This window comes from Dipodomys ordii, unplaced genomic scaffold (genome assembly GCF_000151885.1).
Source record: "Dipodomys ordii isolate 6190 unplaced genomic scaffold, Dord_2.0 Scaffold7, whole genome shotgun sequence".
In the NCBI taxonomy this organism is placed as follows: Eukaryota; Metazoa; Chordata; class Mammalia; order Rodentia; family Heteromyidae; genus Dipodomys; species Dipodomys ordii.
In genome coordinates, this window is record NW_012267223.1 from 11,982,361 (window position 1) to 11,993,395 (window position 11,035).

The following is an 11,035-nucleotide window of genomic DNA, read 5'->3' on the forward strand; positions in this document are numbered from 1 at the left end:
TTACTTTAAACTTGAATTAACATTGAAAAAAATCCCCTGATTTCAAAAACCGGGCGCGACGTTCCAGCTCCAGAAACCACCCCTCTCACTTAACGATTTTACATAAAAATACAGGTTTCAGACCTCCCTGGGATAAAGGTCAAAAGTTCTTCTCTCTTTAGGACAGCCTGCCAGTGGGATCTTAAGAGTCCTTAGAAGCCAACTGTGATCTCCAGTGGTTACCGTTCTTGTATCTATTTGATTAATTCCCCTTTTTCTTTTTTTTCCCCCGTTCTCTGAAAGAGAAAAACCAAAGGCACAATTCATTGGTTAAGTATTCACTGAGTCTCTTCTCTGCCCCCACCAACGATAGGTTAATTTACCAGAGTTAGCAGAGGTCTGAATCTGGAAAGGCCCACTTCGACAGAGGACTCCTAAGGGCGGGTGCCACCAGTAAACCGATCAGGATAGACCCACCGCCTCTAGAACGAAGGTAGAATTAAGTCATGCCAAGTTCTGAGGGCTGGGACGGGATCCAAGTGAACCACGCACGTACGAAGGCCTGGTCTCAATTTCCAGTGTGGGGTGAGTGTGAGGGTTCTGCACCTATGTACTTGGTGTATTTATTAAGAAATCTAATCTGGGCTCTTCTAAATTAGGCCCTTTTCTAATTGTCTAAGCAGCCAACGCCAGCTCACAGGCACAGCTGCGCCCAGCTCTAGATCAAATTACCCGCAAACCGCCTTCTGGACTAGCAGCGAGCTCCGTAGAAGCCCCGGTTTCCGGAGCAACCGCTGGGCCTTCCTCCTTTGGCCCCGCCCCCGAGCCTTTCCCGCCAAAGGCTGTTAGCGCCGCGGTGCATGGTGGGACAAGGTTCTGGGATAGGTTTCACCAAATCCTTTCAAAGCGCGGAGTTGTTTTTATAGAGGGCCGTGGCCGAGAAAGCAGGCTACTCTTGAAGGCACGGAAGGGACTAATCACCTCTTTCAGGAGAGAAATTTAATTTTCGCCAAAGGGCTTGGTCCCCCCACCTAGCCACGGTGCACTCGGGGCAGCGTGGGGTGGGGTGGGGGGGACTTTTTCCTCTCCGGGCGGAGGGCGACGTCGCGCGTGCGCGAGCGTCGTTCTCTTCAACCCGTTACGCTCTTGCGCGTGCGTGTTAAGATAAAAAAGCCGCTTCCTCCCGCTTCTCTTCCTTTTCCCCCCCCCTCCCATATCCGTGCGCCGCGCAGATAAAGGCGCCATTTTGGAGGGGCCGCGGGAGACGTGGTGCCGCCGCGGGCTCGCTCTGCCTTTCGCTAGGCTTGGTGGGAAGGCCTCGTCTCGAGTCCGCGCTTTTTCGTCGCCGCCATGTCGGGAGGTGGTGTGATTCGCGGCCCGGCGGGGAACAACGACTGCCGCATCTACGTGGGAAACTTACCTCCAGACATCCGAACCAAGGACATTGAGGACGTGTTTTATAAATACGGCGCTATCCGCGACATCGACCTCAAGAATCGCCGCGGAGGACCGCCCTTCGCCTTCGTTGAGTTCGAGGACCCGCGGTGAGGCAGCGTGGGGCTTGCGGCCTTACGGAAATAGGCTGGAGTAGTTGGGGCAGGCTCCCGAGGCCTGCACATAATGGGGAAGGAGGGGCTCTTAGGCTGGGGACGAGGCGCTATCGCCCCTGCAGGAGTCGGGTAAGGAGCCGAGTCGGTGTGGCCTCTCCGGTGACGGGGGTGCCTTGGACGCCCCCCCCTCCCCGCCCGCAGGGCCGGAGCGGGAAACTGAGGCGCGGAGGGCTGGTGTCGCGGTCGCGAGCCTGGCGTGTCCCGGGGTGGGGGAGGGGCCGGCCTATTATGCGGCGCATGTGGGGCTCTTCCAGCGTGGGTGCGCATGTGCGGGGTCCGCTCCTTCCGGACCGGCTGAAGCGTCCCCTGCGGGTCCCTCGCTCTCCCTTCCCTCATCCCGTGTGCTTTTCTGTGATCACGCAGAGACGCGGAGGACGCGGTGTACGGTCGCGACGGCTACGATTACGATGGATACCGTCTGCGGGTGGAGTTTCCTCGAAGCGGCCGTGGAACCGGCCGAGGCGGCGGCGGGGGTGGAGGTGGAGGAGCTCCCCGAGGCCGCTATGGTCCCCCATCGAGGCGTTCTGAAAACAGAGTGGTTGTCTCTGGTGAGTTCGCTTACTCCTCTCTTTGTTGGGTTAAATTTTTTTAGCCTTGCATGACGGGTTTGACGGTGACAATTTTTTTTTTCATGGTAGGTCTTAAATTACTTCATTTTGGGGGTTGAATTTAGTAAATAAAGATTACTGTGGTTGGTGATTTGCCCAAATTAGGTTGCGGTACTAGAATACGAAGATCCTTTACAAATAAATTTGGACTCTGGATCTTACCAGCTCTTTACCTGGACACACTTAAGTACCATCAAGCATTTTAAAATAATCTTTGTTCCGATGTACTTGTAAGAAACTTGAGATGATTGGTACTAAGGAGGGGGAAATCACTTTTTCAGGACTCCCTCCAAGTGGAAGCTGGCAGGATTTAAAGGATCACATGCGTGAAGCAGGTGATGTATGTTATGCTGATGTTTACCGAGATGGCACTGGTGTCGTGGAGTTTGTACGGAAGGAAGATATGACCTATGCAGTTCGAAAACTGGATAACACTAAGTTTAGATCTCATGAGGTAGGTTATACACTTATTTTTTTTCTTTGGCCAGAATTGGATACAATGATCTTAACAGTGGAATTGCAGGTAAGGATTCAGGCAAGAGTGTCCAAGTAAATTGCCAGATACCTGGTTTTAGTTACTTTGTGTTCATTCAGCATGCCTGAAGACAGGTGAAAGCTTAGATCTTTCAATGGAAAGTTCTGTCTATCCAATAGGGAGAAACTGCCTACATCCGAGTTAAAGTTGATGGGCCCAGAAGTCCAAGTTATGGAAGATCTCGATCTCGAAGCCGTAGTCGTAGCAGAAGCCGTAGCAGAAGCAACAGCAGGAGTCGCAGTTACTCCCCAAGGAGAAGCAGAGGATCACCACGCTATTCTCCCCGTCATAGCAGATCTCGCTCTCGTACATAAAATGATTGGTGACACTTTTTGTAGAACCCATGTTGTATACAGTTTTCCTTTACTCAGTACAATCTTTTCATTTTTTAATTCAAACTGTTTTGTTCAGAATGGGCTAAAGTGTTGAATTGCATTCTTGTGTAATATCCCTTTGCTCCTAACATCTACATTCCCCTCATGTCTTTGACAAATTGTATTTTAAGTGATGTCATAGACAGGATTGTTTAAATTTAGTTAACTTTCCATGCTCTTCAGACTGTGATACTGTGTAAATGTCTATTCTGCTCTGGTTTGTGTGAACTGGGATGTTGGGGATATTTGTGGTTCTTACCTGGGGAAGTTCTTATGTTTATCTTGCTTTTCATGTGTCTTTCTGTAGACATATCTGAAGAGATGGATTAAGAATGCTTTGGATTAAGGATTGTGGAGCACATTTCAATCATTTTAGGATTGTCAAAAGGAGGATTGAGGAGGATCAGATCAATAATGGAGGCAATGGTATGACTCCAAGTGCTATTGTCACATGAAATTGGCAGTATTGACCTTATACTAAAGGCAAATATTAAAATTGACTTTATGTATCTTAAAACATTTGCAAACATGCAGTTAACTTCAGCTACAATTGCTGCTCTTTAAACCTTGGCAATTGTGGCAAAATTACATGGCCCATTTTGTAACAATTATTTTGTCCCCTCCCCCTTTTTGTTTTAATAGGGACTAATGTGGGAAGAAATGGCTAATTTGTCACAGTCCTTAGTTACAACTGTTAATGTGTGATCTCCTGTTGGTGTACATGTGGGTACAGGGTGTCTTTTAAGTCCAACCAGATAGAGTATAATATCAATACTGCTAAATCTGCATGTCCTCTGTGTGACTGATAGAGCGTTGCAATTTCATTTTTTTAAGACAAAATTACAGCAAAATATAGAATTCCAACATATTGATGTAGATAATCTAGTTGGGAGTATTTTTTAAGTCACCTTCCCCCTTTATAAGCTAATACTCATAATTGACTCATGTTTAAAACACTTTAATTTACAAATTAAATTACAGATGGGAGTATTAGATTTAGTTTAGACTTAGATGGGTAGCAATACCAGTAAACTTTCAACTACATAACACTTTGCAACCACAAAGCCGTGATATGCTGTACAGTAACAAGTGTTGGCATTATCAGTTGAACTGTAAATATAAAATGCTTCTTCCAATTAGTCTCTATGATAATTAAGTTTCTAAAGTTTATCTGACACCATACAGAAACTTGTTTTGGGGAATTTGATAGTTATTGATGTACATCTGTTAAACTGATGACAGACATAACTCATCATTCCCCAGAAACCTTTTTTTGATTACAGTATCTAACGTTTTGCCTCCTCTTTTTTGGTTTTGCTGGTTATAAAGGTTTGGATTGGAGAGGGCTCACTGGATCCCAATCCTTGGAGCTGGATCATTGGATTCAAATCATAATGTGGATAGGATAGGGAGGATGAATTACAAGGATTCATGGAGCGGGATCAGATTACCAGGAACATAGGAGTGGATTCCTGCCCCAACCAAACCGCATTCGTGTGGATTTTTTCTTTATTCAACTTAATTGGCTATTCCAAAGATTTTTTTTTTCCTATTTTTGACGATTGGAGCCCTTAAGATGCACGATGGAATTGTGTTTTGCATTTTTTGGTAAAAGGAGCAAAGCGAGGACCTGGAGATAATACGCTGGAGCAATCTCCTTGGAAGGATTCAGCACGAGTAGATGGTAAACATTTAAAGGGGAAAGGGGGGGTTTGTTTAAAATAGTAAATCAGTAAGTCACTTCTAAATTTAAAGAAAACAAATTGGAGTTGAAGAATGAATAGGTTTCCAATTGGCTATTGCCGTTTTTCTTTGAAAAAATAAACATTTTTTAAAAAACTATGCATGGTTGTCCTTTTTCTCTTCATATAAGATTATAACTGGGTAACTAGTCTCTTAACAATTGATACTTTATTTTGATAAGTAAGATAAGATCCTGATTTTTGTGTTTATTAGTAAAGATTCTTGAAAGGCAAGCTAATAAATGGTATTAACTGACTCTTAACTGTTAATTGTGAAAGTTTTAAAGGAATGAAAAAATGTTAAGGGAGTTACATATGTAAAATGGCAATGGAGGATGATGTAGTCTGAAAAAGTAACTACTTCGCTAAATGAAAAAAAATACTGCTTATTGATCATTTAATTAACAGATTTGTGTAGAATTGGTGATGACTAGTAAATACTAGTTGGGAGATAGTCTTTGGTATTTTCCATGGAACTATCATAGAAATGAAGTGCTGGATGTTTAGCACAGATGTATTGGAAAGTCAATACAAATCACTTTTTTAGGGAAGGGTGCCAGTACTGGGGCTTACACTTAGGTACTTCAGCCAATTTGCTCAAGGCTGGTGCTCTACCACTTGAGCCATACCTCTTTCTTTTTGCTGGTTAATTTGAGATAAGAATCTACCCAGACTGGTTTGTAACCTCAATCCTCAGATCTCAGCCTCTTGACTAGCTAGAATTGAAAGGTGAGAACACCCAGTTCACCTTTCCCTTTTGAAATAACTATACCAGAAGATAGATGATTGCTTATTTAGATGAGTCTGCTTTGTAAAACTCAGCCATCAGATTAATCTCTCCAAACATTTTCTATCGAAGTAGTTTTGCAGCCTATATTAGTGCTTAACTTTGACAGACCCTTGCTGCAAAATTTTCATCTTGAGTTTGGAGATTAGGAGTTTTATTAAAGTTCTTAGTCTTGCAGTTTCCTCATTTACTTAGAACAAATAGCTACTCCTCCATGTCTCCCAACAAAAGACAGACCTTACAGTTGCAAGGCTAGATTTGTTTATTCAGAGAATATTTTAAAATCTAGGGGAAACATTTTGATAGGGGAAGATGTGCAAGAGTGATTGGGATATGGTAACATATCTTGATGAAACGGGTTTCAATTCATAGGTATGGCTAATTTGCTTTGTGTGTGTATGTAGGATATTCCACAGTGCATCAGGTTATTAAAGGGATATGAATGATTTAAGAATATAATTTTTGGAAGGTTAAGGTAAGCAAATCTGAGTGAGTTAAATATTTTGGAAGCAGTGCTAAGATAGAAATGGCCTTTACTCAAGGTAGTCTGTTTAAAAGTGCTCTACTGGCAGGGTAGTTCCAAACCTGAGTCGAAAGTATTTTTTCCTCAGTAAGCTTGATTAGAAAGGACTTGGTGCATATGTAGGAAAGGTAGATGAGTGTAGGTTTTTATTTAAGCTGTACTAAATTTGGGACTTCTGGTCTTAGAAAGTTGACCTCTGTATATTGGCAATTAGAAGAAATTTTGGAGTTATAAAACTTTTTTGAATTTTTCCCTTCTATGTCCCTTTAGAATATTGTAGGGAACCAATGATTAGCTTTTTTTCTAACCAAGAAAGCCCTTAAGTCTCTAAGAAGCAATTATTTTTCATAACATCTGAATAACTCATCTTGCTGTTCAGCCTATATCCTATGGGAGACAAAAGGTAAGAGACCTATTTTCTGGCTCCTAATTATTTGGGATCTGAATCTTACTCTAAAAACTAATGCTTGGAGTGTAATTCCTTTTATATACAATGGTATTTTCTGTTATACCTTTAATAAATTCCAAGTGTTCATACACCCATCTTAGTGCTTGTTTGATATGATTAATTCTAGAGTTAGCTTTTTTAACTTGTCTATAAATAATGTCTTGTTAATTAGGGCTGGTGCTATTTTCAAGTTTCTGTGGTAAGATGAATTTCATGTTTGCCTTTTTTGCTTTGTATGTGAAATTTGTAAGACTGAAATAAGTTTATGTATGTTATTTACTGTAGTATTAAAAGGAGAAAGTACTAGACTCAAGTTTTTGTTTTAACTACCTCTGGCTTGTATCACAATATGAAGTATGAAGGCAAGAAAACATTCACTATCTTACCCACAATTTTGAAATGTTAAGGAACTAAGAATACAGCAGATAACGTTTGTTGCTAAGCCAATTGAATGTAAAACTGATCAGGATTGGTGATTTCATACTAAATGTGACTTTTCTACAGAAGTACTAGTATACTTCATTTCTCATTACAGACTTGGTAAGAGCATGTCATTTACCTATATATGTAAGGTATTAAATGTGCTTAAAAACTGAATTCCAAAGACATCCTCAGGTTTGGGTAATAGCACTAGGTAACACGGGTTTATTGCTGTGTAAAGCAAGAGTTAGATGGACTGGGAATGTGGCTTGGTAGAGGGCTTGCCTAGCACATATGAAGCCCTGGGTTTGATTCCGTAGTACCACACAAACAGAAAAGGCTGGACATGGCACTGTGGCTCAAGTGGTAGAAAGCTAGCCTTGAGCAGAAGAGCTCAGGGACAGAGCCCAGACCCAGAGTTCAAGCCCCAGAACTGGCAAAAAAAAATGGTGAGTGAAAACACGGGATCCTCTGAATTTTAGCTAGTGGAAGAAAAGATGACCCACAGTATAATCTTGCTACAGCAGACTTAGAACACTTAGATTCCATTAAAATCAGTACATGTGGCAGTACATGTTCTAAGGTAGTTGTTTCTTCTTTGGAACATGACCTACTTAATCTTATGAGGAAAGCTGTTCAGTTGGCGTCTGTAGTACTTTTTGAGTAACTTGCTTTAGACATAGACCTGTCAAGTGCTCAAACTGGCACTTGTACCTGTAAGAGCAGATTTTGGAGTGCTATATGCTGGGCAACCCTGAAAGTTTGTATTCATAGAGATCAAGAGGAAGATCTTTTCTATTAGAAAAATCAGGCTTGGGCATGGCCTTGTGTTCAAAACAGTATCACCAGAAAATAAGGTGCTTCAGTAGTAATCAGAAAATAAGTTGAATAGGTCTTTTTTTGTCTTGCAGAATTTTGGAAATAACATCTACATCAGTTACAGCTTGCTTTTTGTTATTTTTCCCTGTCTGCTGGGAATTTGAATCCAGGGCCTCACGTGCCATGGCCAGTTTGGGTTATCAAAGCAAGAGAAGTCATATATCTTTTCATAAGGAGGTTATCATTTACCATTTAGACAGGTAAGCAAGACATGTAACTATTTCCAAGAGCTCAGCCTGAGTGCTTTATCTTAAAAGGATTTGAGCATCAGGTTAAAAAGTAATTCCTCACCTTATACCTTAGAATTACCATGTGTCAGCTATTGGTGAGAACTATCAACATGAAGACTACCTAGAAATTGAAAGGATGTAGGTTACTAAAGTGGTGTACACATTGAACAAAAACGTTAAAATTACAGGATTGCCAGATTTACTCCCTCCCTTGGAGTAAATAAAGGAAACCATAGAGCCACTAGGGGGAGCTATGACACAAACGAGGAAATTTACTGTAAAAGAAGGGTAGCATATCATAGCTGAGGTAGAGGGTGGTTGTGTCACAAAAAACAAACATGGGAATATGTAACTGAGCCAGATGTGTACTCGGGTAATCATAATATTAACATTTCTTCTAAAAAATTATTTCTATATAAGTGCCTTTATTCCCTGGAAGTAAGCACTTTCTCCTAGAATTAAGTGCAAAAAAGCTAACATGAAAGTGGCACTCAAGCTTAGCACTAGTGGCTCATGCCTATAATCCTCTACTCAGAAGGCTGAGGTGAGGATTGTGGTTCAAAGCCAGCCCAGGCAGGAAAATCTCCAAGAGACCCTTATCCAGTTAACCACTCAAAAACCAGAAGGGGCACTGTGGCTTAAGTGGTAGAGCTCCAGCTTTGAAAAGCACAAAGAGGCTTGAATGGTGCCAGGCCCTGAGTACAAGCCCAATAGCCATAGCTGACAAAAGTGGTTCTCAAGCCACAAATGAAAATCTGGAATTCCCTTTGTAAAAGTGACTAGGGGCTGGGAAGGTGGCTCAGTGGTAGAGTGCTTGCCTTGGCATGCGTGAGGCCCTGGGTTCGATTCCTCAGCACCACATAAGCAGAAAAAGCCGGAAGTGGCGCTGTGGCCCAAGTGGTAGAAAGCTAGCCTTGAGTTGAAGAGCTGAGGGACAGCACCCAGGCCCAGAGTTCAGGCCCCACGACCGACCAAAAAAAAAGTGACTAAACTTGGACTGGTTAAAATACTAGAAGCTACCGGGCACTAGAGGCTCACATCTATAATCGTAGCAACTCAGGAGGCTGAGATCTGAGGATAGTAGTTCAAAGCCAGCCTGGGCAGGAATGTCTGTGTGACTCTTATCTCCATTTAACTACCAGAAAACCAGAAGTGGTGCTGTGGCTCAAGTGGTAGAGTGCTAGCCTTGAGCTGAATTGCTCAGGCTCAGAGTTCAAGCCCAATGACGGACAAAAAAAAGAAAAGATACTATTGAGGTATTGGATATTAGAAAGTTTTTACTAGTTTGGGATGAATGGTAGCAAAGTTCATTACATAAGAGTAGATGTAGGGCTGGGAATATGACTTAGTGATAGAGTACCTGCCTAGCATGTATGAAGCCCTGGGTTTGATTCTTTAGTACCACATAAACAGAAGTGGTGTTGTGGCTCAAGTGGTAGAGTGCTAGCTAGCCTTGAGCAAAAGAAGATCAGGGACAGTGCCCAGGCCCTTACAGGACTGACAATAGATGTAGCATCTAGAAAGAAAAGGAAACCTTGAACTGAGTCTTAGGCAGATAATTTTGTATGTGTATGCCAGAACTGGGGCTAGAACTTGGTCTCACATTCTTGCTTAGCTTTTCCCTCAAAGCTGTTCCTATGCCCCTTGAGCCACACTTCCATTTCTGGCTTTTTGCTGGTTAAATGGGAGATGATTGACTGCAAAGAAATCAATTAGAGTCTTTACTGTCCACATTGATTTTGAACCTTGAATTATCAGCCTGGTGAATGTCTGGGCACAATATCTTTTATCCTTAGCAGAGGCATGCCTAGAAACTAGAATTGTCAAGTTCACATTAACTAGAAATCTAAAATGTTTTTAAGCAGTACAACAAGCATACTATGACAAAATAAAAATGACTCTTTTGTTTTCTAAACTCAGTTTGCAAATTGCAGCAAATCAAGTTGCATGTGCCATTACATCTACAATATTCACATTGAAAGTTTTGTTTATTTGCCAATATATGGGGTTTGTTTTTAAATTGTTTTGTTTCTGAGTGTCCTAACTAGATAAGACTGATTCAAGTCTAGCCTGAAGCTGGCTTGAATCAGTCTTCTCTGTGCCTTTCAAAAGAGTTTAAAATGTGCTATTTGGATTTGTCTCCCAACTCCATTCCAGCATCCTTATCTTTGCACCCACCCAAATTCACTACTAAAGTCTCATACTGGTTTCAGTGACTCACTTTTGTATATAGTAAGGTCAATTGTGACCTTACAAAAACTATCACTCGGGCTGGGAAGTTGGCTCAGTGGTAGAACGCTTGCCTTGCATGCATGAGGCCCTGGGTTCGATTCCTCAGCACCACATAAGAAAAAAGAAAAAAGCCGGAAGTGGCGCTGTGGCTCAAGTGGTAGGGCACTAGCCTTGAGCTGAAGAGCTGAGGGACAGTGCTCAGTCCCCACAACCGGAAAAAAAAAATTAATTAATTAAAAAAAAAACTATCACTTAATGTGAGTCCATTTATCACTATTAAATCTGATTTTAGTTGGTAAATACCGTGTTTGGTTTTGTTTCTGCGTGTCCCCACTTTGCAAATACCTTCCTTCAAATCCTAACCATCCTCAAAAGGTTCAGCTCAAGTCATAATTGATTTTTTTTTCTTTCCCTGCCAGTTCTGGGGCTTGAACTCAGCCTGGGCACAGTCCCTGAGCTCCTTTTTGCTTAAAACTTGACATTCTACCACTTGAGCCACAGTATCACTACTGGCCTTTACTGAGTAGTTCATTGGAAATAAGAGTCTCACAGACTTTATTGCCTGAACTGACTTTGAACTGTGAGCCTTAGATCTCAGCATCCAGAATAGCTAGGATTATAGGCATGAGCCACCAGCTCCTGGCTCATACTTGATACTTTTTTTTTTT

At 42.0% G+C, this 11,035-nt stretch overlaps 2 protein-coding genes across 3 annotated transcripts in view; both read left to right on the forward strand.

Annotated features, from left to right (window-relative positions):
• The first annotated feature begins 1,116 nt into the window (after positions 1-1,116).
• Srsf1 (serine/arginine-rich splicing factor 1) lies at positions 1,117-4,950 on the forward strand. Of its 2 annotated transcripts, XR_001175978.1 has the most exons (5): positions 1,182-1,523; positions 1,953-2,137; positions 2,479-2,651; positions 2,852-3,532; positions 4,436-4,950. XR_001175978.1 is itself a non-coding variant. In XM_013037905.1 (4 exons), the coding sequence occupies exons 1-4, from the start codon at positions 1,330-1,332 to the stop codon at positions 3,044-3,046; spliced, it is 747 nt and encodes a 248-aa protein (XP_012893359.1). In that variant the 5' UTR covers positions 1,117-1,329; the 3' UTR covers positions 3,047-4,950. The 2 variants fall into 2 exon arrangements, 1 of the variants encoding a protein (XP_012893359.1); XM_013037905.1 differs by having other exon boundaries at positions 1,117-1,523; positions 2,852-4,950.
• Positions 4,951-5,947: 997 nt separating this feature from the next.
• Positions 5,948-11,035, forward strand: part of Vezf1 (vascular endothelial zinc finger 1) — a 54,786-nt gene continuing 49,698 nt past the window's right edge. The window contains exons 1-2 of the mRNA XM_013036689.1: positions 5,948-5,971; positions 8,209-8,273. Of these exons, the coding sequence (XP_012892143.1) occupies positions 5,948-5,971; positions 8,209-8,273 (89 nt within the window). The remainder of the gene's footprint in view (positions 5,972-8,208; positions 8,274-11,035) is intronic.

Excerpts from the sequence above, each read along its gene's own strand:
- Srsf1 (XM_013037905.1), top strand. The coding sequence starts at position 1,330 with ATGTCGGGAGGTGGTGTGATTCGCGGCCCGGCGGGGAACAACGACTGC. Across the intron at positions 1,524-1,952 it reads GTTGAGTTCGAGGACCCGCG|AGACGCGGAGGACGCGGTGT; the intron begins GTGAGGCAGCGT and ends GTGATCACGCAG. Across the intron at positions 2,138-2,478 it reads AAACAGAGTGGTTGTCTCTG|GACTCCCTCCAAGTGGAAGC; the intron begins GTGAGTTCGCTT and ends TCACTTTTTCAG.